The sequence below is a fragment of the Torulaspora delbrueckii genome, chromosome 1 (genome assembly GCF_000243375.1).
Source record: "Torulaspora delbrueckii CBS 1146 chromosome 1, complete genome".
NCBI lineage: Eukaryota > Fungi > Ascomycota > Saccharomycetes > Saccharomycetales > Saccharomycetaceae > Torulaspora > Torulaspora delbrueckii.
In genome coordinates, this window is record NC_016501.1 from 568,477 (window position 1) to 594,692 (window position 26,216).

At 42.6% G+C, this 26,216-nt stretch overlaps 18 protein-coding genes and 2 non-coding genes across 20 annotated transcripts; 12 read left to right on the plus strand and 8 right to left on the minus strand.

Moving 5' to 3' along the window:
• Positions 1–87: 87 nt before the first annotated feature.
• On the minus strand, positions 88–636 carry CPR3 (peptidylprolyl isomerase CPR3; the record flags this gene model as incomplete). Its single annotated transcript, XM_003678812.1, has 1 exon — positions 88–636. One exon carries the CDS (start codon positions 634–636, stop codon positions 88–90), a length of 549 nt encoding a protein of 182 aa, XP_003678860.1.
• A 185-nt stretch (positions 637–821) lies between these two features.
• Positions 822–2,525, plus strand: ETP1 (Etp1p; the record flags this gene model as incomplete). Its single annotated transcript, XM_003678813.1, has 1 exon — positions 822–2,525. One exon carries the CDS (start codon positions 822–824, stop codon positions 2,523–2,525), a length of 1,704 nt encoding a protein of 567 aa, XP_003678861.1.
• Positions 2,526–3,409: 884 nt separating this feature from the next.
• PRS3 (ribose phosphate diphosphokinase subunit PRS3) lies at positions 3,410–4,372 on the plus strand (the record flags this gene model as incomplete). Its single annotated transcript, XM_003678814.1, has 1 exon — positions 3,410–4,372. One exon carries the CDS (start codon positions 3,410–3,412, stop codon positions 4,370–4,372), a length of 963 nt encoding a protein of 320 aa, XP_003678862.1.
• An 83-nt stretch (positions 4,373–4,455) lies between these two features.
• Positions 4,456–5,184, minus strand: TDEL0A03200 (haloacid dehalogenase superfamily protein; the record flags this gene model as incomplete). Its single annotated transcript, XM_003678815.1, has 1 exon — positions 4,456–5,184. One exon carries the CDS (start codon positions 5,182–5,184, stop codon positions 4,456–4,458), a length of 729 nt encoding a protein of 242 aa, XP_003678863.1.
• A 492-nt stretch (positions 5,185–5,676) lies between these two features.
• Positions 5,677–7,431, plus strand: TDEL0A03210 (uncharacterized protein; the record flags this gene model as incomplete). Its single annotated transcript, XM_003678816.1, has 1 exon — positions 5,677–7,431. One exon carries the CDS (start codon positions 5,677–5,679, stop codon positions 7,429–7,431), a length of 1,755 nt encoding a protein of 584 aa, XP_003678864.1.
• A 380-nt stretch (positions 7,432–7,811) lies between these two features.
• YRA1 (RNA-binding protein YRA1) lies at positions 7,812–9,000 on the plus strand (the record flags this gene model as incomplete). Its single annotated transcript, XM_003678817.1, has 2 exons — positions 7,812–8,066; positions 8,602–9,000. 2 exons carry the CDS (start codon positions 7,812–7,814, stop codon positions 8,998–9,000), a joined length of 654 nt encoding a protein of 217 aa, XP_003678865.1.
• A 122-nt stretch (positions 9,001–9,122) lies between these two features.
• On the minus strand, positions 9,123–9,514 carry COI1 (Coi1p; the record flags this gene model as incomplete). The annotated part of the gene is made up of 2 exons (XM_003678818.1): positions 9,123–9,426; positions 9,486–9,514. The coding sequence occupies 2 exons, from the start codon at positions 9,512–9,514 to the stop codon at positions 9,123–9,125; spliced, it is 333 nt and encodes a 110-aa protein (XP_003678866.1).
• Positions 9,515–9,645: 131 nt separating this feature from the next.
• TDEL0A03240 (uncharacterized protein) lies at positions 9,646–10,629 on the plus strand (the record flags this gene model as incomplete). Its single annotated transcript, XM_003678819.1, has 1 exon — positions 9,646–10,629. The coding sequence occupies one exon, from the start codon at positions 9,646–9,648 to the stop codon at positions 10,627–10,629; it is 984 nt and encodes a 327-aa protein (XP_003678867.1).
• A 52-nt stretch (positions 10,630–10,681) lies between these two features.
• Positions 10,682–11,575, minus strand: ORT1 (Ort1p; the record flags this gene model as incomplete). Its single annotated transcript, XM_003678820.1, has 1 exon — positions 10,682–11,575. One exon carries the CDS (start codon positions 11,573–11,575, stop codon positions 10,682–10,684), a length of 894 nt encoding a protein of 297 aa, XP_003678868.1.
• Positions 11,576–12,171: 596 nt separating this feature from the next.
• On the plus strand, positions 12,172–12,504 carry RPP2B (ribosomal protein P2; the record flags this gene model as incomplete). Its single annotated transcript, XM_003678821.1, has 1 exon — positions 12,172–12,504. One exon carries the CDS (start codon positions 12,172–12,174, stop codon positions 12,502–12,504), a length of 333 nt encoding a protein of 110 aa, XP_003678869.1.
• A 69-nt stretch (positions 12,505–12,573) lies between these two features.
• NKP1 (Nkp1p) lies at positions 12,574–13,227 on the minus strand (the record flags this gene model as incomplete). Its single annotated transcript, XM_003678822.1, has 1 exon — positions 12,574–13,227. One exon carries the CDS (start codon positions 13,225–13,227, stop codon positions 12,574–12,576), a length of 654 nt encoding a protein of 217 aa, XP_003678870.1.
• Positions 13,228–13,357: 130 nt separating this feature from the next.
• Positions 13,358–13,429, plus strand: TDEL0Atrna6D. Its single transcript has one exon. It is a non-coding gene; the product is annotated as a tRNA-Asp (tRNA).
• Positions 13,430–14,085: 656 nt separating this feature from the next.
• On the plus strand, positions 14,086–14,157 carry TDEL0Atrna7D. The gene has a single exon. It is a non-coding gene; the product is annotated as a tRNA-Asp (tRNA).
• A 120-nt stretch (positions 14,158–14,277) lies between these two features.
• ATO3 (putative ammonium permease ATO3) lies at positions 14,278–15,102 on the minus strand (the record flags this gene model as incomplete). Its single annotated transcript, XM_003678823.1, has 1 exon — positions 14,278–15,102. The coding sequence occupies one exon, from the start codon at positions 15,100–15,102 to the stop codon at positions 14,278–14,280; it is 825 nt and encodes a 274-aa protein (XP_003678871.1).
• Positions 15,103–15,238: 136 nt separating this feature from the next.
• Positions 15,239–15,892, minus strand: TDEL0A03290 (putative haloacid dehalogenase-like hydrolase; the record flags this gene model as incomplete). Its single annotated transcript, XM_003678824.1, has 1 exon — positions 15,239–15,892. The coding sequence occupies one exon, from the start codon at positions 15,890–15,892 to the stop codon at positions 15,239–15,241; it is 654 nt and encodes a 217-aa protein (XP_003678872.1).
• A 73-nt stretch (positions 15,893–15,965) lies between these two features.
• On the plus strand, positions 15,966–17,303 carry VPS17 (retromer subunit VPS17; the record flags this gene model as incomplete). Its single annotated transcript, XM_003678825.1, has 1 exon — positions 15,966–17,303. The coding sequence occupies one exon, from the start codon at positions 15,966–15,968 to the stop codon at positions 17,301–17,303; it is 1,338 nt and encodes a 445-aa protein (XP_003678873.1).
• A 307-nt stretch (positions 17,304–17,610) lies between these two features.
• Positions 17,611–20,139, plus strand: EFT1 (elongation factor 2; the record flags this gene model as incomplete). Its single annotated transcript, XM_003678826.1, has 1 exon — positions 17,611–20,139. One exon carries the CDS (start codon positions 17,611–17,613, stop codon positions 20,137–20,139), a length of 2,529 nt encoding a protein of 842 aa, XP_003678874.1.
• Positions 20,140–20,360: 221 nt separating this feature from the next.
• MUS81 (Mus81p) lies at positions 20,361–22,241 on the plus strand (the record flags this gene model as incomplete). The annotated part of the gene is made up of 1 exon (XM_003678827.1): positions 20,361–22,241. The coding sequence occupies one exon, from the start codon at positions 20,361–20,363 to the stop codon at positions 22,239–22,241; it is 1,881 nt and encodes a 626-aa protein (XP_003678875.1).
• Positions 22,242–22,295: 54 nt separating this feature from the next.
• CIN10 (Cin10p) lies at positions 22,296–23,945 on the minus strand (the record flags this gene model as incomplete). Its single annotated transcript, XM_003678828.1, has 1 exon — positions 22,296–23,945. The coding sequence occupies one exon, from the start codon at positions 23,943–23,945 to the stop codon at positions 22,296–22,298; it is 1,650 nt and encodes a 549-aa protein (XP_003678876.1).
• A 330-nt stretch (positions 23,946–24,275) lies between these two features.
• RVS167 (amphiphysin) lies at positions 24,276–25,697 on the plus strand (the record flags this gene model as incomplete). Its single annotated transcript, XM_003678829.1, has 1 exon — positions 24,276–25,697. The coding sequence occupies one exon, from the start codon at positions 24,276–24,278 to the stop codon at positions 25,695–25,697; it is 1,422 nt and encodes a 473-aa protein (XP_003678877.1).
• Between the last annotated feature and the right edge of the window lie 519 nt (positions 25,698–26,216).

A 26,216-nucleotide genomic window follows, 5' to 3' on the forward strand; every position in this document is an offset into this window, starting at 1 on the left:
TAGATAGTAACAAGAACGAACCCAAAAATATTTCTCTTGCCAACGAAGATCTATTTACATACGTAAGATAACTTAACATGAGCGAATCTACAATTCACCAGCTTCCTCGACAACGATTTTGGCCTTTGGCTTACCAGACATGGTACCGTAACCCTCGATTTGCTTCACCAAGTCCATACCCTTGGTAACCTCACCAAAGACCACATGCTTTCCATCCAACCATGGGCATTCAACAGTAGTAATGAAAAACTGAGAACCGTTGGTGTTTGGACCTGCGTTGGCCATGGAAAGCAAACCAGCCTTATCGTGCTTCTTGGTAAAGTTTTCATCGGCAAACTTGGAACCGTAGATTGATTGACCACCGAAACCGTCGGTTAGGTCAGTATCACCACCTTGAAGCATGAATTGTGGGATGATTCTGTGGAATGGCACACCCTTGTAACCGAAACCATTCTCACCAGTACACAAAGCTCTGAAATTCTCGGCAGTCTTTGGAACAACGTCATCGTAAAGCTCGAACTCAATTCTGCCGATCTTGTTACCGTTGACAGAAGGCTCAAAATACACTTTCTTACCAAGGATGGAACGGGTAGAAGAAAACAATCTGGATTGACCAATAACTGAACGTCTAAACATCTTTAACGTGCTGCAATTGCTGTGATAATGGAGAAAGTTCCTCTATATTGGTCTTTATATACTTCAAGAAACTTTAAAGGTTGCCCGTTACGAATGACCATTCCATTGCTTAGCTTAAGACTATCACCAAATACTTGCAAAGCAGCCTTCGCTCATTAAGTCTCTGCTGATGCATTTCGAGGCCTATGGAATCCAAGTTCGTTGTTGTATTAGAGTTTGGAGCTGAAGAGCAGGTTAATTTAGCGTACAGATCGTTCACAGAGAGGCTTACCGTTCAGGATTGCTTACCAGTGGGAGGGAAGGATTTGAAAACTGACTGGCGAGTTTGTGAGTTATCCATAGATACTTTGCATGATATGGGACTACCCGTAGACTCTCAAGATAATGATTTGCTGCTTTCGCAGTATGTCGGGCATGGGATCATCCGGTTATTCAGACTAAATGATAAGGATATCGAGGTGACTTCGAACAGTGACTTGTTGACAGTTCCAGGAGATGATACTATGGTATCTATTTTATTTGTACCCACTTATTTCACGGTACATGACTTGTTGCACTTCTACATCGGCGATGACATAGTCAACAATCAAGTATCCAACTTTCGTATTCTAAGAAACAAGAAGGGTGAGCTAGGTTTCAACTTTATGGTTTTGATCAAGTTCAAGGATCCTTTAAATGCGAAAAAGTTCAAAGATGAGTTCAATGGGAAGAGATTCAGCAAAATGGATCCTGAGACATGTCATGTTGTCTCTATCAAGGAAGTTGTGTTCAATAAGGCAGTTTTCAATGGGAAAGAGCGCGCCAAGATTCCTTATTTGCTAACTGATCCGTTCACGACTAAAAAGCATGAGAAATCCCAGTCATTGGAAGTAGAACTACCGACTTGTCCAGTCTGCCTAGAAAGGATGGACTCCGATACCACAGGACTCATTACCATACCTTGTCAGCACACATTTCACTGTCAGTGTCTAGACAAGTGGAAGAACTCAAGATGCCCTGTGTGCAGGTACTCGAGTATAAGACTAAGCCGGAATTCTGCAGTGAGACAGACTGGCGAAATTAGCGGATGCAGCACATGTGGATGTCACGAAAACCTCTGGATTTGTTTGGTTTGTGGCAATATCGGCTGCGGTCGATATAATTCGAAACATGCCATTCAACATTATGATGACACTTCACACTGTTTCGCGATGGATATGCAAACCCAGCGGGTATGGGATTATGCGGGAGACAACTACGTGCATCGTTTGGTGCAAAATGAGGTTGATGGGAAAATAGTTGAGGTAGAAGCTGATAGACTAACGTCAGATGGCCCAAATAATTCAAGCCAACGGAGTGCATCGAGTTCTCTCGATAAGGATAGCAACATGGCAGCAAATTTCATGAGAAACAAGGAATATCATCTTGAGTATGTTCAGGTCTTAGTATCTCAACTGGAGTCACAACGTGAGTACTTCGAAATGAAGCTAGAACAGGTTCAAGCGGCAGAAAGTCGTTCGGACGAAATCGAGCCACTGCGAAGAGAGATAGAAGAACTCAAAATCTCGTTCAAAGATTGTCAACTTGATTTCAAGCAAGAGAGAGAGGTCACACGAAAGCAATTAGACGAGGATAAACTTGTAATACGTGGTTTGCAAGAGAATTTGGATCATCTCACAGAAGAGAAAGCCCAAATTCTAAAAGAGAATGACGACCTGCAAAGGGAGAAGCAGGATTTGCAAGAACAAGTTCAGGATCTAATGTTCTACCTTCAATCACAAGAAAAATTCAAAGATGCGGACGACAGTGTTAAAGAGGGTACGATAATAATTCCAGGCTCAAATCAGACTTCGCAAAGATCAAGTAAGAACGCAAAGAAGAAGTCAAAGACCAAACGAAAGCCTAAATGAGTCAAAAGAATAAGCATTTACTGAGGCTTCCAAAACGATCCACAAGCCCTCACAAACGAAAAGTCGGTGTGCCTTGCTGATTCGAATCAAATACTTGATCTGTAAGAGAATCACTAGCAGAGCGATCCAGGCTCCATGACATATGCTGGACTTATCGCTAATGGAAGACCATCTTTTGATAATAAGACTACAACATCGTATCAAGATAGTCAGTCAGCTACAGATAATTTGTTGCATGTAGATCGACCGGCCTATGCTTATATGATCCAATCAGGTTTAAAGTGACGAAAGCTTGAAGCAATTCCAAGCGAGTCATCCCTATCTTGTTATTATTGAACTATTGAAGTATCACTGAAGATCTCGATTAGCCGACATTTCGTTGGTAGGTTCCCCAGTATATTAGGATTTGATCAATAGTCAATGTGATTCAGCAAAAGTCTCGAAGGAAAGGATCTTTACAAGTAATTGGCTCGCTCAAATTAGCAGCCTAAAAGGAATTTCATCGAGCTATTCAATATTATAGCACCCATAGTTCAGCATTCTCACCCATAATAGCACTGTCAAGCCTGTAAAGAGATGTCAATTCTTCAAATCTCATTATAGCTTAGCTAAGTTGTAGTTACATTTTCGTTACCCGTTCAGCACTGAAAAATTTCACGAATAACTCGAAAATTTTCTGCTCAATCATAGTCATCGCATCTAATTAAAAGCTCTAATTGTTTTAATTAGTTTAGGATAATTCGAATTCTTGAGGGGTTTTGTTTTTGGAGTTAATTATATGGAAATATAGTGAATTCTCTTGGACGATTTTGAGCGTCGTTAGCGTTAGCACATTTTCAAAGTTCACCACTACCGGGAAGGTCATTTAAAATAATAAACAGGAAATGGCCACCAATTCGATAAAGCTGTTGGCTCCGGATGTTCACAGAGGCTTGGCCGAGCTTGTCTCCAAGAGGTTGGGTTTACCGTTGATTGATACCGTACTGACAAGAGACCCAACTGGTGAAGTTTCGTTCTCTATTGGGGAGTCTGTCAGAGATCAGGATATCTTTATTATCACACAGATAGGTTCTGGGGTCGTTAATGACAGAGTTTTGGAGTTGTTGATAATGATCAATGCTTCAAAGACCGCATCGGCTAGAAGAATCACTGCGGTAATTCCAAACTTCCCATACGCTAGACAGGATAGAAAGGACAAATCTCGTGCTCCGATTACTGCCAAACTGATGGCCGATATGCTTACAACTGCTGGTTGTGACCATGTTATTACAATGGATTTGCACGCATCTCAAATACAAGGTTTCTTCGACTCACCCGTGGATAATCTTTATGCAGAACCAAGCGTCGTGAGATACATTAAGGAGAATGTCAATTTCAAAGAGGCAATCATAGTTTCTCCCGATGCTGGTGGTGCAAAGCGTGCAGCTACGTTAGCAGACCGCCTGGATCTAAACTTCGCACTTATTCACAAGGAAAGAGCGCGTGCGAACGAGGTCTCTCGTATGGTTCTTGTTGGTGACGTTACTGACAAGATTTGTATCATTGTCGATGACATGGCTGATACATGTGGTACTTTGGCAAAGGCGGCTGACGTGCTTTTGGATAACAACGCTAAATCTGTCATTGCCATTGTGACACATGGGGTTTTGTCTGGTAAGGCAATCCAAAATATCAACAGCTCGAGGCTTGATAGAGTGGTATGTACCAACACGGTGCCTTTTGAAGAAAAGATGAAAGTCTGTCCCAAACTGGATGTTATCGATATCAGTAGCGTCTTAGCAGAAAGTATCCGCAGACTGCATAACGGTGAAAGTATATCGTACCTGTTCAAGCACTCTCCACTATGAATAAAGGTATTTTTAATCGTCATAAGTATGTAAGTCGAGTCACTTATATATCGGAATCTCGTAAATTTACTCGGAAACTAGGCTCAAAGGCCGTACTTGGACTTTTCCAGGTCCTCAAGAGATTTCAAGATCTCACCATTCCCGTTCAACAGCTGCACAGTATCACCCAAGTATTCGACCGCACCGGGATGAGGAACCCAAATGACATAGGCACCAAATGCCAAACCAGCTTTCACACCTGGGATACCATCCTCGAAGACAAGACAATCCTCCGGTTTGATATCGGTACCATCCGCTTCGTTCAACTGTTTCAAACCAACTTGCCAGATGTCTGGAAATGGTTTACCCCTGCCCTCTGGGATTCTCTTGTCATCACCGGTAACAACTGCATCAAATAGCTCAAAGCCATGTTGCAAATGCTTGGTCTTGTTCTCGAATTTGTATTTACCAGATGAAGTACAGAGAGCAATTGGTATGTTCTTGGATTTCAGGTGCTTGATCAGCTCAAGAGCACCGGGTAGAAAAGCACAGTCGCCCCATTTGTTCGATTGAACTTCAACATTCAGTCTTTCGTATTCTTCCCAGGTCAGTGGCAGATCATAGGTCTTAATGACTTTTTCAGCAGCGACTGGACCTGGCAAACCTTGTAGATGGATCTTGACATCCCACGTCAGTGGACCCTTACCATGATGGGCAAGGATCTCATTTAGAGTTGCCGTATATATATCCTCGGTGTTGATAAGCAACCCGTCCATGTCAAAAAGACATGCTCTAATTTTTCTATCGAGAGTTAGTACATCATCAATCGGCATATCCAATCACATCAACCATACTTCTTCGAGACTGCCATTACGTACTCAATTGGACTTTCAAGCGGCGATGCTGCACGTTAAAGTTTGTCAGGGCCTTAAACATCCATTGAGAGATTTGCCGAAACTTTGACGAAAAAAACATGGTTTTCTCGAGGGTCTAAACTATAATAAAGTCAAAGAAGTATAAGATGATGTCTAAATGTAGTAAAAAGCTAGTAAAAAGCTAGTAGAGCAGGTAGATCTGGTGCATTATTATGTACTATTCGGCTGCAAGGTTCAGTTTATTCACCAATCAATAAGAAGCATTTAGGTTCTTTTTTAAAGTAATGCATATTGTGTCAGTAGGTGGGTGCAGTTTTGACACGCTGCACCCTGGACACTTTTTTCTGATAGTCCGTATAAATGAGCTGGCAACCAGCGTGATATCAATCCTTGGCACTTATTGTCTCGTAATAAACCACTTTCTAACTCTCCCATCGAGTCCTCATCCAAATGCCTGCACCTTGGAAGAGCGTTGTTGGAGTTAAGTCTTCTAAACCTGCTCAGGTAAGTGAAAAGACTGTCAGCAGTGAAGCAGAAGATAATGTGCTACCCAGCAGTGATGACGAAGTCATCAATGAGGAGTTGCAAAAAGGTGTCCAGAAAGCTCAAGCTATGACGCAGCTTTGGAAAAAAAGAGACTTGATTGCAATCTTCATTATCATTTGGGTTATCCAGTTCGTTCTTGCCTTTTCCTCTGGTATTATTGGAACATTGACACCTTATGTGACTTCCTCTTTCGAGCAACATTCGTTGACGGCTTTTGACTGGTGTTATTTCAACTCTTATTGCTGGTCTGATCAAATTGCCCTATGCCAAAGTATTGATATCTGGGGAAGAGCTCAGGGTTTTGCCTTTATGGTGCTATCAATTACTATTGGTACTATTATGATGGCAGGATGTAATAACGTCAAAACATATTGTGCTGCCCAGGTTTTCTATTGGGTTGGTTACAACGGTATTGATTTCACCATCACTATCTTTATTGCTGATACCACGAAGCTGAAAAATAGAGCTTTCATTCTCGCTTATACTTCGTCTTGTTATATTGCTACCGTTTGGGCTTACGGTCCAGCTGCTGAGAGTATTTTGAATACCATAGGATTTAGGTGGGGTTTCGGTATCTGGGCTATCATTATCCCAGTCGTATGCTCACCTCTTTTTGGTCTGCTCTATTATTATCAACAAAAGGCTGTCAAAGTGGGGCTTATTCCCAAGAGAGAAAAGAGTGGCAGAACTTTCTGGCAAAGTGTTGTGTTCTATGGTAAAGAATTCGATGTCATTGGTATATTCATTCTCGCATTGGGTTTGGCCCTGTTCTTGCTTGGTTTCAACCTTTACTCTTATCAGAAAAACGAATGGAGATCACCTTTGATCATCTGCTTCCTAATTATCGGTGGCCTGCTGATAATCTCCTTTGGAATCTGGGAATATTTTGCTCCTGTCAGTTTCATCCCATGGGAGCTTCTCACTAACAGAACTGTTATCTTCACCTACTCCATGGCTGCAGCAATGTACTGCTCTTTTTACATTTGGGATTCTTATTTTTTTCGTCATCATTGTCGTTTCAATCTGAGTACAGCTCGAGCCACTTATATCACCAACATTTACAGTATTGGTTCGTGTTTCTGTGCCTTGGTGGTTGGTGTCATAATCAGGTGTTATGGAAGATTAAAATCGATTGCCCTTTTCTGGGGTGTTCCTATCACTATGCTCGGATGTGGTCTTATGATCAAATACAGAAGCCCAGACTCTAACCTAGGGCTAATCGTTATGTGCCAATTGTTTATTGCATTCGGTGGTGGTGCTTTGGTCATTTGCGAACAGATGACTGTTATGGCCGTCTCTGCTCAACAGCATATCCCAGCTGTTCTTGCCATGGAAGCTATGGTCATCGCTATTGGAGAGGCCGTTGGTCAGACCATTGCAGGTGCCATGTGGACTGGTATTTTCCCCAAGAAGTTAGCCGAGTATTTGCCAGCGGATGTTCAAGATCAGCTTCTAAGTATTTATGGAAGTTTGACGGTTCAAATTTCTTATCCAAGGGGAACCGCTGCGCGTGAAGCAATTGATAGATCCTACGGTGACACACAAAGGCTCATGTGTATTGCGGCTACTTGCATTTACGCTACATGTATCTTTTCCACTCTCTTGTGGAAAGAGGTTAATGTTAAAGAGATCAAGCAAGTCAAGGGTCTTACTTTGTAGTGGTCTTCATAGAAACAATTTAATATGTCTAATATAAAAATCTAAACCATCTGTTCTTTTACTCCTAAAGGTATCAGTTCAACCTTTTGACTTTCATTGAATAAATACATCACTTCGTTCACCTGTTTTTCGGGGGATTTTTCGTTCATTTTCCGTGACAAAGAGTATAAAAACAAACAAACTTTGAAATATTTTCTCTTCTTTCTTGTCACTTTCACGGAAAAACATAACGAGCTAATTATCGGTTTGTTACATATACGGGTCAAAAGATTTGTCTATTTGCCATTTCCAGTAGGATAGCGAAATAGAAAAGCAGTTTTTCACTTATTAATTCCCATTTCCCCCATTCTTTTCTTCCTTTTTAGCAGAAACCTTCAATAATGTCAGCAAATTTGGACAAATCTTTAGACGAGATCATCGGTGCTAACAAGAAGCCCGTGAGAGCACGTATCAACAAGCGCACACAAGTGCCAAGAAAGGCACCAAAACAAATTCGTCGTTCCGCACAGGGCGCAAATGTCAGAGCTCCCGTTGCAGGAGCTGCTTCTAGAGTCGCTAGACTATTGGATTCTACCAGAGAAGCTAAGGTGAACGTTGAGGGTTTGCCTAGAGATATCAAGCAGGATGCTGTTAAAGTATGTGATTATACTTTGCTCGTGTGGATACGAGTAGTATAAGTTTGATCTGAAACTGAGAAGGGTAAAGTCGCATGAGAGTGATATATCTGCAAGGTCAATTGCCAAGGTGCCAACTTTGTTGAGGAACCAACCAGGCGTATTTTCGTTCAGTTTTGTTTACGAAAACGTATCGGTATGGGCAGGATTCGAAAAAATCCGTGCCAGTTGAGAGTAGGATGTGAAAAAGGTATGAGTGAAAAAAAGTGAGGAACAATTAAGTTTGAACTCTTCGCTTAGGGAAGGGAACCTTTTACGCAACTTGACGGAATATGTCAAATCCTATTCGAAACAACCGTTCCGATTTTAAATCGTCGCATTCTTCGTTTTTAAAAGTTTTGCGAAATTAGGGTGAAAACTTGCGGCTGAAATTGATTTGTGCATGCTGAGTAGTATCATAGGTGATATGAAAAGTGACACCTCATTTCCCATTTTCTCATTCTCAAGTTTGATCAGAATAAAGACTTGAACAATAAACTAACAATTTTTTTATTAGGAATTTTTCGCATCTCAAGTAGGTGGTGTCGCAAGAGTGTTGTTGAGTTACAATGAAAGAGGTCAATCCACTGGTATGGCTAACATTACTTTCAAGAATGGTGAGATGGCTAAGAAAGCGGTTGCCAAATTTAACGGTGCTCCAATCGATGGTGGTAGATCCAGATTGAGACTTAACTTGATCATCGACCCATCTCAAGCCCCAGCCAGATCGCTATCGGAAAGAATTAGAGCTATCCCATCAAAGAATGTGAGACAAGGCGCTAACCTACCAAAGGGTCCAAACAAGAAGGCTGCTATGGCTAAGAAGCCAAAGCCTCAGAGAGCACCAAAACAACCGAAGAAGAGCTTGGAAGATTTGGACAAAGAAATGGCCGACTATTTCGAGGAAAAGCAATAGTGTATTTCTAAGTTAATGTGTATAGGTTTTTATGCTCTACTTTATCTGTATCAGTAAAATAATTAGGATTTTCTACTTTTTTCTTATGTACATAGCCACGGTTATTATATCTACTTTAAAATTCATTTATCTTTCCCCCAGTTGAAGAGTCCTAGCCTGTCTCCAGATCTCCTACTTAAAACACTCATTCCTGGACCTTCAAATTCACTCTTTCTTTGTCTTTCATCCTCTCCTTGCTCGCTATTGGGAAGTGGGAAGCCGGGTTTAACGTGAGCTAAATTATCATAGTATGCAGCCGACTGCTTACTGCTATCCGACGATGCCATTCCTGTGGATGAGTACTTGGCCTCTCTCCTTGCCTTAACTACGCCCTTCACCACGAGAACAGAGGCAACAGCTCCGATGGAGACGTATATGATATTCTTCCTTCAGAATCACTGTTAGTACTTCAATCATTAGAAAGCTCTACTTTTACATGGACATACCCTAGGTTTTGAAAGGGATTGGCTGACATCTTGGTTGGTGTCCTTTTACTTTGTTCTGGGTTTGACGGTGAAGCGATAAAAAGTGATCGACATCTTAAAACTTAAAGGTCTTCTTTCTTTGCTGATGACCCCACAATCATAACCAAAAGACAAGAACGCGATGTCAACCAGTCTGGAGGAGGAATTTAATCCACAAGAAGCAGAAGAGCTTGCACATGCTCTTGCAGGTGCTGGTGGTGGTGCCTTGTCGATGGCGTTAACGTACCCTTTAGTCACTATATCGACAAAACTTCAAGCAGAGGCAAAGAGTGAAAAAGAAGAGAAAAGAAGTCCATGGAGGGTGATCGAGGATATTTGGCAGAAGGAGGGACTAGCCGGCTATTACTCCGGTTTGGAGAGTGCCATTTATGGGATGGCAGTGGCTAATTTCATATACTATTATTTTTATGAATCAACTGGGAGATCGATTCAGAGATTACGCCGTAAGACGCAGCTGAATGCTCTTGAGTCTATAGTCACTGGGGCGATCGCCGGATCCGCAACCGCCATTGCTTCGAATCCAATATGGGTCGCTAATACTAGGATGACTATAACGAAATCGGAGAAGAGTACATTAGCAATGATGTTACAAATTGTCAAAGATGATGGTGTTTTGGCACTTTTCAAAGGATTGAAACCAGCTTTAATCCTGGTAACAAATCCCATAATCCAGTATACCGTCTTTGAACAGCTGAAGAACATGATTTTAGGGCTTCAAGGCAATCAAAATGCTATCTTAGCTCCCAGTTGGGCATTTCTACTAGGTGCCGTTGGTAAGCTCATTGCCACTGGAGTAACTTATCCATACATTACTTTGAAGACGAGAAAGCACATGGAAGGTGATAAGAACTTAAAGACAAAGGCAGAAACTGCTGGAAAGAGTGAGGCAAAAGTGAGTGCCATTGAAATCATCAAGAAAGAAGGAATCTCGGGTCTTTATCGTGGTATCGGGTATAAACTCGTTCAAAGTATCCTAACCGCTGCGTTCTTGTTCTATTTCAAAGAAGGTCTTGTGTTGTGGGCCATTAAAGCTTTAAGACTTCTACGTCAATTCAATCAGAGCTCTTTGAGACAGCGCAGGATCATTGTTTCAAAACTCGGTTAATTTTATTAGTTTGCATAGTCTATCTATCTTAGTTATTGCTTCAGCCGTTGGCTTAAATTAGTTTCGAAAGGCTTTCGTAGGTATAAAAAACAGCAGCATTTGCTGGGACAGCTCTAATCAGAGTTATTCCCAGCCCACGGTAAAACCCAGCTATGCCGGATGTGGCAATAACTCTCTTGGCGCACTGAAGAAGACCAATATTTTCAGTTTGCATCATTGATTTCAATGTATCCGCTGGAAAGATACTGGCGTTATACGCCAAACCCGCAGTTGCACCACTGAGAAGTAGTTCCCAAGTATCACTATCCCTACCATCTTCGTGCCTATCCTTCAGGTAATTCTTCAATATCTCATACGTTGAGAACCATGCTACACCACCAAATGATTCTCTGATGAAGGTACCTGATTGTCCTTGCCATAAACCTAGGAACCCTCTTTCTTGAAGAACAGTTTTAATTGTCGGTATGATCTTCGTAGGTTTCTTTACTCCATTTATTGAATTTTGTAAATTGGAGACTTGTAGTTTACATTTGACTAATTCAACCGGTGTAAGCACTAAGCTAGCGCAAGAGCCAGCCAAAGCACCTGACAGTAAAATCTGTTGTAGTGGACTGACTTTAGAATGTCTCTCTAACAATTGCGAACACTGATTATAAGAAACAAATAGCACAGCATTTTCCAGTGAGGCACCAAAAACTGGAGACCCTATACCTTGAAAGAATCCTCTCAATATACCTTCATTTTTATAAGTATACTTGATACAGGACCAAGTAGTGGGGAAAACTTTGGCATCCTGGGTTTGTAATCTGACTTTCACAGTATCGAATGGATATTCAATCGTTTTACCAAACGCACCAGCTATAGACCCATTAATGATATCTCTTAATGCTTTACTCTTAAGACCTCGGTCTTTCTGTTCCGCTATAGCCACACCTTCAGATTCCATTGGAAAAGCTATTGTATACTTTTTTTTTGAATTCAACCTAGAATACTAACTAGCATGAAATTTTACAAAGGTCAAGCAAATAGAAAGAAGCCTAGATGAACGATCTTTACTAGTGTTTTATCAAGATTCTTATCATGGCGGTAAGTATGTAAAACTTCACGCTGTATGTCACGTGCCCTTTGCGGATCTGAAAAATTCCACAATTTTCAACATAATGAAAGACCACGATAGAGAGGATGCTAATTGTTCTTATTACTACCGATGAATTGATTGAGATCCCAGTATGTAATGATTTATAGCGAGAGGCTCATTTTTGCTGAATAGTCACGTGACTGTACTGACATTTTCTCACAGTTCAGCGAAGCTGTCAGCACTAGTCGTTTTTTATGATACAAGCAACTTTTGGAAAATTTTTGTCAAACCCGATGAGCGTTGAAAAAATATCAATGATATAGTTATATTCGTCGAGGTTTAGAATTAATGCTCTTTGTATGTCTTGGTTTTATCTTTCTTAACTCTTCAAGGAATAGTCTGCGCTGTTTAGTTCGCTTAAATTGATTATTTCATTAACCCGTCGAAACTAAGATTCAGAAGAAATGAAGTACTTGGCTGCTTACTTGCTATTGGTCCAAGGTGGTAACGCATCTCCATCTGCTGCAGACATCAAATCGGTCATCGAGTCCGTTGGTGTCGAAGCTGAAGAATCCAGAATCAACGAATTGTTGTCTTCTTTGGAAGGTAAGGGTTCTTTGGAAGAGATCATCGCCGAAGGTCAACAAAAGTTCGCCAGTGTCCCAGCTGGTGGTGCTGCTGTCTCCGGTGGTGCTGCTTCTGGTGCCGCTGCTGGTGGTGAAGAAGCTGCTGAAGAAGAGAAGGAAGAAGAGAAGGAAGAATCCGATGACGACATGGGTTTCGGTTTGTTCGATTAAGGTTGATTAATCTATTAATATTATATTTAGGAAATTCATCTTATATAGCACCGAATAAATCGCTCTTTTTCAAAAATTATCTAGTACTTTTCGTAGTTTAAGTCTTTTCTCTGGCTGAGAATCCGATGATTTGATCGCTTCTTCGAGGAATAATCTCAGTTCTTCGAGACTGCTCGAGACCTTACTATGGTAAGTTTCAAAATATTCTGAATTCTCTTCTACTGTTGAGTTTATTAAGTATCTGATCATACGAGCTTGATTTTCTAAATCTAGCACAGTCTGCTTGCCTAGCGTAATTGCCTGACACTTTTCGATTAGATCTTCTCGCAGGTTGGTGTATTCGGTAAGTACTTTAGAGCTTTTGTCCGCTTCATCGGCGCCAGGATTGAACATTCCCATGTTAGGCAATTTACTAACATCCTCGACGAGCTTGTCTATAGATATACCAGAATCAGTATCTTGAATCTGAGTACCAATTGAGTACTTTGGTATGTCACCGATCAGTTCAGTGATCTCTTTGATCTTGCTCTTTCTCCATTCCGATTCCAGATCATATATTCTTTTACAAACAGCATCTTGTTTGATTACGTTCAACTGGTCTTCTTCATTGATCTTTGTTTTTAATCCTTTTAAAACAGCGGATGGAATCTGCCCCTGAAGATCAGATAACTGAGATCTTCTGGCACATTCATCTCTGACGAATCGTACAAGCTCTTCATACATCGGTTGATCTTGTTGATTCTATGGACTAATTGACTCTCAATTAGACTTTACTTTAGATGTTACTTTTGACGTGATGATAAGGAAGTGGTATATGATTACCAAAGGTTAAACATGTCAACAAATTCACTAATCCGCGATAGTTTAATGGTTAGAATGGGCGCTTGTCGCGTGCCAGATCGGGGTTCAATTCCCCGTCGCGGAGAATTTTTTTGGATCCACTATCAAAGTTGACATGATTATTCCTTAACTTGTTCCAAAAAACCAAAGTTTGAAGATAAACGTTAAATGCTTGACAGCATCGCTTCACAAGAAGCCAAATTGGCTGTATCTACTCGAATTACACATTTTTGAAATAGCATAATGAATATGATTATTAACCCAATATGTAGATTTTTCCCTATCTTAGCCGTAAGAGGGACTGCTATAATACAATAATACAATGGGTGAAGTTCACTAGGTTTCGATATTCATCAATCTACCTTTAAATATATTTGTTTTGGACACAAGCGTAGGTTTTCATTTTTAAAGGTGGAGTCGAGTCCGAAATAGCGGCGGACCAATCCTGGACACTTGACGTTTTGACAGTCCACCTTAGACTTTTTCATGAGATGCTTCATTCTACATGCCACTTTCTCGATATGATTAATACTATAGTACTTTCTTTCGAATATACATAGGTCTCTCTCACTTCAAAGACTGTAGAGGATTTGGCTGTTGACCAAGCAGACCAAGCATTGAAGTTGTGATTGCTCGAGTTAACCCCCCAAACTGAGGATCCGATTGATACTCCACCAACGAGAGTAATTAAATCTAATCACGTCGATATAGCTGAATATGTTTTTAAAGAAAATAATAAGATCCGCGATAGTTTAATGGTTAGAATGGGCGCTTGTCGCGTGCCAGATCGGGGTTCAATTCCCCGTCGCGGAGAGATTATTTTTGTTCTTTTTTTTTTTTTACTTCATGGCCTTGTGTTCAATAAATTCAATCTCGGCGGCTACTCATAAAACTTGTATTATTAAATGTCATTAGCTAAATAGTATACATACATTAGACGGTTGCGGCATTAGGCATAGCATAAGCTCTTAACGGCAAGTACCCATTATCGTCATTTGATATACCACAATACAACGAATACCATCCACAAATAGAACTCAAAATACCGAAATACCCACCTGCCATTGTAACATTCACATTTCCAATGAACGTACCTATACACAACAACAGGAAAGTCATGTCTAAGAATCCTAGTAATAGGAATAATCCCCAAGTACTTTTCATGGAGCATAGCCATACTAGAAAAGTGAAGACTACCCAACCGGCTAGGAAAAACCCTGTAATATTGGCAAACATCTGCGGATCATCAGCATAGGCGGCTGTTACACCAAATGCTTCTGTGTTAATACAACCCCAACTAATCCAAAACCCACCAAATGCACTGAAGACAGTCATCGCATAAGTATCGCCCGTTACGAAGCATAGCAATCCAGCAAATAACTCGATAGCACCACCAAAGAAGAGGAAAGGCGCAACTAGCAATGATGGGATTGTCACACCACGTACTCTAGCATTTACCAGCGAAAGTGTGAGAGCACAGAAGGAGAACGACGCCAGTCCCAGTGGCACGGGATTGGCTAGTCTTTGCAATTTTGGACGTCTACGATAAGTCTCTGAATCCAAATCGTTCACGAATATATTTGCCAAGTCCTGGCGTCTGAAAGTTTGTGCTCCAATTGTAACGTACTCACCATCGGCGGTCACCTGATGAACCACACGAGGCGCACCCAACACTTGGTCTGAGCCAGTCTTATGTTGAGCATTGGCCTCATGGGCTGAAATAGAAGAAGAAGCGGATGGAGATGATGGATTCGACATATTTACCCTTCTCTTTCTCGAGAAGCATTACTTTCTCTATTGCTAGCTGGTGCTGCTCTTTTTATGCGATGGCCGTGGCCGTGCGGCTGGAGCGCGAGGTGGCATCAGACCATATTCCGTTACGCCGATTTGCGCTCTAAGCGGTGCAACGGGCAAGCAACACCGCCAGCTCGCTCAGGTCACTGACAGTACAGTCCACCAAGTCGCGATGCGACTGCAACAACGAGCGATTGTGCTCGTTCACGATCAGCACGGTGCGACAGCCTGCGGAGCGACCACTCAGCATATCGTCGAGGGAGTCACCCACCATAACGATGCTGCGGGGGTCTAGGTTGAGTTGCTTGGCGATATGCAAGAGAGGGCCTGCGAAAGGTTTCGTTGGGCAGAACTCGCGAGTCAATATGTGATCAAATTGACTGTACTGAGCGGGGACAAACGACGCGATCAAGTGGTCGAAAGGTGCTCGCAAGTTACGTGTGCATACATTCTTGCTAATGCGTGCGTGTGTAAGCCACTTTAACACTTGTTGTAGTCCTGGTTGCGGTTCCATCTGGACCATCGCCTTGTGTTCGACCTGTTCCACTGCGCGCAGCGCTTTCCGCTGCTGTGCAGGTGATAATGAGCCGATATACTCTAAGATGTCCCTCGAGGGGTCTGTGAGCCCGACTGCCTGGCGCATTGCGGGGAACATCCACGGTTGTGGTAGGCACAGGGTGCCATCCATATCGAATACAATGGCCTTGAATCCTTTCAGCATCTTTGATGTTGTTAGTGACAAGTAATTTTTCATTCGGGCGGCGGGCGCACGTATTAAATCTACACTGTAGGATAGGGAGTCACATACAAAGCCACTTCAACCAGATATGGATCGGAAGTACAGGCTTGTGGTTAAAGTCACTGGGCTGGAACGAGTGGGTCCTATTGGTAACAAGAGGGAGAATCCTACGGTCGTTTTCGATGTTTCTAGTAACGTACCCACGTTTCGTAAATCGAATCATACAAAGGTACAGAAATGTGCTGACGAGTTTAGACAACTGTTCAAATATTTGAACGGTGCATTGCAAGAAAGTTTTATACCAGCGTTGCCTCCGACATTTACTAATTTTGGGATCAATAGTAACGATGATTATGCAAAGACAGTGGCGAATTTTCAACAATGGTTTGATCGAGTCTGCGAGAATCCACTAGTGGTGCGTAATGAAGAAATGGCTTTCTTCATAGAGAGTGACTTTAACACCTATTCACCAACGAATAGCTTTAAATTGCCCGCATCGGGTCTAAAACGGAAGACCCTGAAACAGCTGTCACCTCCATATGATGAAGTGGTGGAATTAGCAGAGTTTAGACCACAAGTTAAAGCCTTACACTGGGGGAGTCAAGAGGTTCAATCCAAACTTATGAAGGTGTGCAGGGCGCGTAAGATTCTAGCCCAAGAACAGAATACTTTTGGTCAGAGGTTCGCAACGCTCAATGATACACAGGTTCTTTACAAGAAATTTGGCAAGATTCTCACTGCCACAGGCGATATCAATAGCGTAATGGCTACATTAGATTATGCAACATTGTACGATGGGCTTGAGTGGATAGTTAAGGACACGTACGTTGTGAAAGAAGCATTGACAAATAGGCACCTAGTAATGCGGGAACTAGTACAGGCACAGCAGTTGTCGAAGACGAGGCAGGAGAACGCTCGTAAGCTCAGAGCCAAGCGTGATATTAGTCCGCTAAAAGTCGACGAGGCATTGAGACAATTGAAAGTAGCGACACAGGATGAGAATGAACTTACGGATAAATTGCAAAGAATTACCAAAAACATGACCCACGAGCGGGAACACTGGCTACAATGGTATGAAAACATCCTCAGCTCCACGATCAAAGAGTATACAATGCGCAAGATTGAGTATGAAAGAAAGAAACTTACGCTACTAGAACGTGTACGCACAGATGTACGTCGTGCGGACTCGAACGGTGGACTATCGCGTCTGGGACGCAAGTCTACAAACCCTTCAACCAACACATCTCAAAGTACTGAGGGCGATACTTGGACTGGTGAACATCGTCAACGTACTCAAGTACAAGTCGATAAAGTCGCACATACCGAATTTGATAAAACGTTAGGCACTACAGAAACCCTCAAGAACGACACAACGTCCTTAGATGCCCGTCATGCTGCCCGTATGTTAGGTTTGCCAACTTTCTAGCCATATATAGTCTATAACCTCGTAAGCACGTGACCTCATGCGCGAAACTCTCAGAACGCGATGCGTTCTAATTTTTTCGCAGAGACGCGCTTAACGAGCAGAATAATGCATGCTGCCTGCTGCAACGACCAGGTGGGACGATGATTTCCAACCAACTACTATCCAGAAAATTTTTCATTCACTCTTGATGATTACTTTTAAAGATCTCTCTTTCTCATCCTTGTCTTCTTTTAGGTTTCCTTCCTTATACCTGTGCGGAAAGCTAATCATACAAGCTAAACAACTCATTCAAAGGAATTAAACAGAGATGGTTGCTTTCACTGTTGACCAAATGCGTTCCTTGATGGACAAGGTTACCAATGTGCGTAACATGTCTGTTATTGCCCACGTCGATCACGGTAAATCTACTTTGACCGATTCTTTGGTGCAAAAAGCTGGTATTATTTCTGCTGCCAAGGCTGGTGAAGCCCGTTTCATGGACACCAGAAAAGATGAACAAGAAAGAGGTATCACTATCAAGTCCACTGCTATCTCTTTGTTCGCCGAAATTGGTGAGGAAGATGTTAAGGACATGAAGCAAAAGACCGAAGGTGCTTCTTTCTTGATTAACTTGATCGATTCTCCAGGTCACGTTGACTTCTCTTCTGAAGTTACTGCTGCTTTGCGTGTCACTGATGGTGCTTTGGTTGTCGTCGACACTGTTGAAGGTGTCTGTGTGCAAACCGAGACTGTTTTGAGACAAGCTTTGGGTGAAAGAATCAAGCCTGTTGTTGTTATTAACAAGGTCGACAGAGCTTTGTTGGAATTGCAAGTCTCCAAGGAAGATTTGTACCAATCTTTCTCCAGAACTGTTGAATCCGTTAACGTTATCATCTCCACTTACGCTGATGAAGTTTTGGGTGATGTCCAAGTCTACCCATCTCAAGGTACCGTTGCCTTCGGTTCCGGTCTTCACGGTTGGGCTTTCACCATCCGTCAATTCGCCAACAGATACGGTAAGAAGTTCGGTGTTGACAAGGCCAAGATGATGGAAAGATTGTGGGGTGACTCTTACTTCAACCCAAAGACCAAGAAGTGGACTAACAAGGACACTGATGCTGATGGCAAGCCTTTGGAGAGAGCTTTCAACATGTTCGTGTTGGACCCAATCTTCAGATTGTTTGCTGCTATCATGAACTTCAAGAAGGATGAGATTCCAGTTCTTTTGGAGAAATTGGAAATCAACTTGAAGGGTGACGAAAAGGATCTAGAAGGTAAGGCTTTGTTGAAGGTTGTCATGAAGAAATTCTTGCCAGCTGCCGATGCCTTGTTGGAAATGATTGTCATGCACTTGCCATCTCCAGTCACTGCTCAATACTACAGAGCTGAACAACTATACGAAGGTCCAGCTGACGATGCTTCTTGTCTAGCCATTAAGAACTGTGATCCAAAGGCTGACTTGATGTTGTACATCTCCAAGATGGTGCCAACCTCTGATAAGGGTAGATTCTACGCTTTCGGTAGAGTCTTCGCCGGTACTGTTAAGTCCGGTCAAAAGGTTAGAATTCAAGGTCCAAACTACGTCCCAGGTAAGAAGGACGATTTGTTCTTGAAGGCTATCCAAAGAGTTGTTCTAATGATGGGTTCCAGAACTGAACCAATCGATGACTGTCCAGCTGGTAACATTGTCGGTTTGGTCGGTATCGATCAATTCTTGTTGAAGAGTGGTACTTTGACTACCAACGAAGCTTCTCACAACATGAAGGTCATGAAATTCTCTGTCTCTCCAGTTGTCCAAGTCGCTGTCGAAGTTAAGAACGCTAACGACTTGCCAAAATTGGTTGAAGGTTTGAAGAGATTGTCCAAGTCCGATCCATGTGTCTTGACTACCATGAACGAATCTGGTGAACACATTGTCGCTGGTACCGGTGAATTGCATTTGGAAATTTGTTTGCAAGATTTGGAAAACGACCACGCTGGTATTCCATTGAAGATCTCTCCACCTGTTGTCTCTTACAGAGAAACCGTTGAAGGTGAATCTTCTCAAGTTGCTTTGTCTAAGTCTCCAAACAAGCATAACAGAATTTACCTAAAGGCTCAACCAATCGACGAAGAAGTTTCTTTGGCTATTGAGACCGGTAAGATCAACCCAAGAGACGATTTGAAGGCTAGAGCTAGAATTATGGCTGATGAATTCGGCTGGGATGTCACTGACGCCAGAAAGATCTGGTGTTTCGGTCCAGATGGTAACGGTCCAAATTTGGTCGTCGACCAAACCAAGGCCGTCCAATACTTGCACGAAATCAAGGACTCCGTCGTTGCTGCTTTCCAATGGGCTACCAAGGAAGGTCCAATTTTCGGTGAACAAATGAGATCCGTTAGAGTTAACATCTTGGATGTTACTTTGCACGCCGATGCTATCCACAGAGGTGGTGGTCAAATCATCCCAACCATGAGAAGAGCTACTTACGCTGGTGTCTTGTTGGCTGAACCAAAGATTCAAGAACCTGTTTTCTTGGTCGAAATTCAATGTCCAGAACAAGCTGTCGGTGGTATCTACTCCGTCTTGAACAAGAAGAGAGGTCAAGTCGTCTCCGAAGAACAAAGACCAGGTACCCCATTGTTCACCGTCAAGGCTTACTTGCCAGTTAACGAATCTTTCGGTTTCACTGGTGAATTGAGACAAGCTACTGGTGGTCAAGCTTTCCCACAAATGGTGTTCGACCACTGGGCTACTCTAGGTAGTGATCCATTGGACCCAACCACCAAGGCTGGTGAAATCGTTCTTGCTGCTCGTAAGAGACACGGTATGAAGGAACAAGTTCCAGGCTGGCAAGAATACTACGACAAATTGTAAGCACAGTAACGACATGGACATTTTCTCTGTATTCTCATTCCTTACCGTTATTATGTATAGTTTTCGCCAATTTGTTTGTAGTTTAAACACACATTAGTATTCAATAGTCTCTAATATCAGTATTTATATTTTTTATTTACTATTTATTGAGCGGGCATCGCTTCAAGAAAGATTCAAGAACGATCAACTATTATACCAAAGCGGCGGAACAGGGACGTTTCATGTCACTGCCTTCTGATCTGAAACATCTATATGCCCAATGGTTAGAGGAATTCACTGCCGTGCTTAATCCCCGGCAGGATCAGCTAGCTTCGACATACGATAAGGCAAGAAGGAACTTACTCGACGCGGAATCAGTCATATACTACCCTCAGGACCTGAAGAAGATTAAAGGGATTGGTGACACCATCATGAGAAGGTTGGAGAAGAGGTTGCAACAGCATTGTAGCGAATTAGGAGTACCGGTCCCAGTACGACCCACGGCTAGTGAGTTACAAAGGGGATTAAAGAGGACTACTACAGCATTGCGTTCAAAGAGTGCTGAAGGTACTACAGAGAATGTCAATCAGAGTGGCCCGGCAAAAAAGAGGCAACGTAAATACATCCCAAAGAAGCGATCTGGCGGTTATGGTATTCTCTTGGCCTTATTGCAAGCAAACGCAGTTACAAGAGGTATCAGCAAGGACAGCATAGTCGAAATTGGGCAGCGCTATTGTGATAGCAGTATGGGACCGAACTTTATGACGAAGGAATTGAGAGGGGCCTGGTCGGCTGTTAAGTCCCTTATCAAGCATGAATTAGTCGTCGAGCAGGGAAGGCCAAAAATATACTTTTTAACCGAGGAAGGCCAGCAGCTAGCTAAGACATTGAAGTTAGCCGATAAGATAGTTTTCGAGAACGAGAATGAAGGGGGCACTGAGGGCTTTGAGTGCAACAGAGTCGTTGACTCGGAGGTTACCGCTAATTTGCACCAGTTGCTCGGAATAGAAGGGAATACTACTGTCAGCAGGCCTGAAGATGCAAGTTCATCCCTTATAAACGTCACTTTCCAGGATCCCAATGCAACTCCAGTCAACAAACAGTCCAGGATTTCAAGATCGCGAACCTTGGCTATCTCGACGCCAGTTTCCAGAACAATCGCAGGAGTACGACGAGCATACTCGATAGAGAAGCCGCAAAATGGCGAGAGCACCTTGAAAAGAAGATTTGATGGTATAAGCTACGAAGTATGGCATAAAGGGACTTACGAGGTTTACCCAATTATTGATCATCGGGAAGTGAAATCACATCAGAACAGAGACTTCTTTGCCAAGGCGCTCGAACTGAAAGGTATAAAATGTGAAATTAGACAATTGGCTTTAGGAGATATAGTATGGATTGCAAAAAATACGAAGACAGGCACTGAATGTATTTTAAACACAATCATCGAACGAAAGAGACTAGATGATCTTGCCATCAGTATCCGTGATAACAGGTTCATGGAACAAAAGAATCGTCTTGAGAAATCTGGGTGTAAGAATAAGTATTATCTAATCGAGGAGACTATGGCAAGGACGATGGAGGGCATGACTGAGGCTTTGAAAACGGCGCTATGGGTAATACTGGTTTATTATCGTTTCTCAATGATAAGAACGGTCAATGCAGATGAGACTGTAGAGAAATTGTATGCTCTCCATACAGTGATCAATAGAGAATACTTAGAGAAGAATTTGGTAGTAATTTATCCCAATGATTTACGAAATCAAGATGATTTTCTCAAAGTTTTGGAGAAGTTCCGTTTAGAATTCGAGAAGGATCATACAATTGAATGCTGCCATACCTATCCATGTTTTCAGGAAATCATGGGAAAGGGTGAGATGAGCACGGTTGGAGAGTTAACAATTCGTATTTTGATGTACATTAACGGAGTTTCGATAGAAAAGGCTGTTGCGATTCAATCGCGCTTCCCAACACTCAATCATATTTTAACCGCGTATAATGAATGCGAGACAGAGGAAGAAGCCAAGCTGCTGATGTTCAGCAAATTAGGCGATGCGCCGGGAACTAAGAAGATTACTAAAGGTTTATCAGAGAAAATTGCCGACGTATTTAGCAAGTTCTAAATACGAATATCCATGCATTTTTTTATTCATTTTATCTTTCGCGAACTGAAGGCGCTAATGATAGTTTCTATAGACATAGTTTACATCGATGCCATGATCGAACACTTTGCCTATTTCTTCCAATGTCAAGCCCTTGACCTCGGGATACCAAAAATAAACAAACACCCAATTCAGAGCGGTAAAAAGAGCGAATGCTAACATGATGTTTTTACTCCCGAAATGATTGACGAGAGATAAGAATGACATTGAAACGACAGTATTTGTGAGCCAATTTGTGCATGAAATGCATGAAGCTCCAAACGCCCTTCTATTGAGAGGCAAAAATTCGACGCTACTCCATGGAATATTCCCCATTGCTGATGCGAAGGAAGCCACGAACATCAGGACAGACGTGAGTATCAGTCTTGTGTCGTTTATGTCAAAACTCACCGTGCTTAGTAAAAGGCTTAATGTCATTATCCAAATAGTGTACAACAACATCGCTCTCTTGCCAACGATATCGACCAATCCAAGAGCCACGAAAGTAAATAGGAAATTCGTAAATGCGATACCCATAGCTGGAAGCAGAGGGTTGCTCACATTCAAATCTTCGAAGAGTATGGTGGCATAATACATGAAGGCGTTGAATCCAGAAGCCTGCTGGAAAAACATCAGGACGCACCCAATAACTAAGGCCCTCTTGGCCCTCGGTTCCATCTTATGAACTTGCTTCTGGTGCCTGTCCTGAGGCAAGGAATCGGGAATTTCTGTCGTAACTGTACCGTTTTGATTGCCATCCATAGATTGTTTAGAAGTTTTCGCTTTGGATTTTGGACCAAAGAGCTTCGAGCGATTTAACAAGAGAGGCTCCTCAATATCCTCATATTTTCGTAGTTTGCATATATCCTGAACAAGTTTCCGCAGTTTAAGACCCAATTGCTGCGAACTTGCAGCAGGATATATAACTCGCAAAGACGCATGAGCCTTCGTGAACTCGCTCCTAGATATCAGCCATCTCGGTGATTCTGGAATAAACTTCATCAAGGCAAGGAAGATTACCGCTGGAATTGCTGATATACCGAATAAGTATCTCCAGGAATGCTTTAAATCAGCAAGCATGTATGCTGCCACATATGAAAGGAACTGACCACCTGTTATTGCCAATGAGTTAAGAGTCAAAACCGTTCCTCTAATGGACGCAGGAGAAACTTCACTCAGAAAGACTGGAACGCATTGAGCAGCAATACCGATAGCCACCCCTACGACAAGTCTACCCATAATAAGCAGACTTAAACTCTTTGATAGTGCCATCCAGATACCACCCACAATAAATATGGCACTGCAGAATGCCAGCGTTTTCCTCCTACCATACGTATCAGACAGCGGAAAACCCAGGATAGACCCAAAAAATGACCCCAAACATGTTACAGATGTTATTAATTCCTTATCAAAATTCGTAATCACTTCTCTTGATATATCTTCTGGCCTAATCTTCAATAATACTCCCGATATTACTCCCGTATCGTACCCAAACAGTAAACCACACAAACATGCTCCCAAATATGTAACTGCGCTCTTAAACGTGAGCTGGTATGGCAATTGATCGATATCGTTGACAGTGGACGAAGTTACTTGCGATAATGTCGAGTACAAATCTGAATAAACATCATCCACTTCTGAAGTGGGCGATGTCGCTGGTGTCCTTACGCACTGACCATTCTCCATAGCTCAGCCAACTAATAACCTCAACCACTCAGTTAATTCTGTATTTTGTGAGTACTGTAGTGCGTTCGGTGATCCGAGAGCTTTTAAGGACGCTATAAGCTCAAAGACAACAATGCTTTAAACAAAACAAACATTGAATATATCGATAGGACTCGAGATAGAGATTCATTAGACTAAAAGAAGCTCAATTGAGACCGTTAGTGCTAATAGCTCCAATCACGTGACCTGATTTGTAGTCTTTATATTAGTCAAGTTCTATCAGAAAAGGAGTGCAATTAAAGGACTTTGAACCCTTTCAAGAGATCGAAGAAAGGCACTTCAGAACTCGAGATGAGTTTCAAAGGGTTTACAAAGGCTGTGGCGAGAGCGCCTCAGTCATTTCGTCAGAAGTTTAACATGGGAGAGCAGGTTGAGGATCCGGTGTATGAAGATGCAGAGCGTCGGTTTAAGGAGTTGGAAACTGAAGTTAAGAAGCTGAGTGATGAGTCAAAGAGGTATTCCGGTGCGGTTAATGGCATGCTAACACATCAAATCGGGTTTGCTAAGGCAATGGAGGAGATTTTCAAGCCCATAAGCGGTAAGATGAGTGACCCTAACGCTGCGGTTCCTGAGGATAATCCGGAAGGTATAGAAGCGTGTGAGCAGTATCGGGCTATTGTGGCAGAATTGCAAGAGGTTTTGAAACCTGATTTAAAATTGATCGATGAAAAGATTATACTGCCTTGTGCCGATTTGCTAAAGACCATTGGGTGCATTCGTAAGATGGCTACTAAGAGAAACCATAAGAAACTAGATCTAGACAGACGCTACAACAATTATAAGAAGTACGAGAGTAAGGATAATCCAAACCCTAAGGATGAGGAGAGAATGTTCAAGGCTCAGGCGGAGATGGAAGCAGCACAACAAGAGTACGATTACTATAACGAGATGTTGAAAACACAATTACCAGTACTTTTCGGCCTTGAAGCTCAGTTCGTGCAACCACTCTTTGTCTCTTTCTACTTCATGCAACTAAACATTTTTTACACACTTTACAACAGATTCCAGGAGATGAAGATACCCTATTTTGATTTGACCACCGACATCCTGGAAGCGTTCCAGTTCAAGAGAGGTAATGTCGAGGAACAATGTGATGCCCTAACCATCACGCGGTTCAAGTTGGGATATTCTAAGGCTAAGCTAGAGATGACCAGAAAGCGTTATGGATCCCAATCACCAACTTCCACGGGCGGACCTTCTCAAACTGGGTACCCTGCTAGTCCAACTTCACCTACTGCTTATAATGCTGCTCCTGGTGCATATGGCGCCGGTGCCCCCGGTGCATTTGGCGCTGGTGTTCCTGGCGCGGGTGTTCCTGGTGCTGGTGTTCCTGGCGCCGGTGCATATGGTGCGGCAGCTGGTGCTGTCGCCGGTGCTGGTGCATACGGTGCTGCAGCTCCCGGGGCATACGGCATGCAGTCACCCACAGCTACCGGATTCCAACAATCCCCAACAACAGCGGGCTCCTACGGCCAGTCAGCTCCGCCACCTGCCTACTCTATGTCTACCGCAACCACCGCTCCACCAGCGGCCAACACGGTCACTGCTCTCTACGACTACCAGGCGCAGGCCCCAGGTGACCTTTCCTTTACTGCCGGTGCTGTCATCGAAGTGGTTCAACGGACAGACGATCCCAACGAATGGTGGACCGGTCGCTACAATGGCCAACAGGGTGTCTTCCCGGGCAACTACGTCCAAGTGAACAAGAACTAACATTTAACATAGTCTACTAAATACTGTCATTAATGTAAATCCTTCTATTAAGACTCTACTTGGCTTTCCTCTTTAGGCTAAAATATCATTGAGTCTTGGGAATCAGGCACAGGGGACGTTGAAAAAAAGGTAAAGTTCACCAACTTGGAAGACCGACTGACAAAGACTCAGCATCTTAGCGTAGTCATCAATCGTTCTAGGCAACTTGAACTTTGGGGACAGCTATTGAGTTGCGTCATCATTATTCTACGGCCTTTCGAACTTAATTTGCACATACCCTTTACACTAGAGAATAATTCGAAAAGGCGTGGACCCCATTACGCGCAAGATAGACACGTCGATAGATTCAGGACCATTCTGATCGCCCATTACAATTGATCAAGAATCAAGAGTTCGACTTATCAGCTTTTCTAAGTTTAGACCTCCTTTGTGTGTTTCTCCCTGGGACTTTTCTTTTCAAAGGCATCCTGAGACGTAAACGGTTATCAAGAGTCTGACTTTCGAAAGCCAATCGACCTT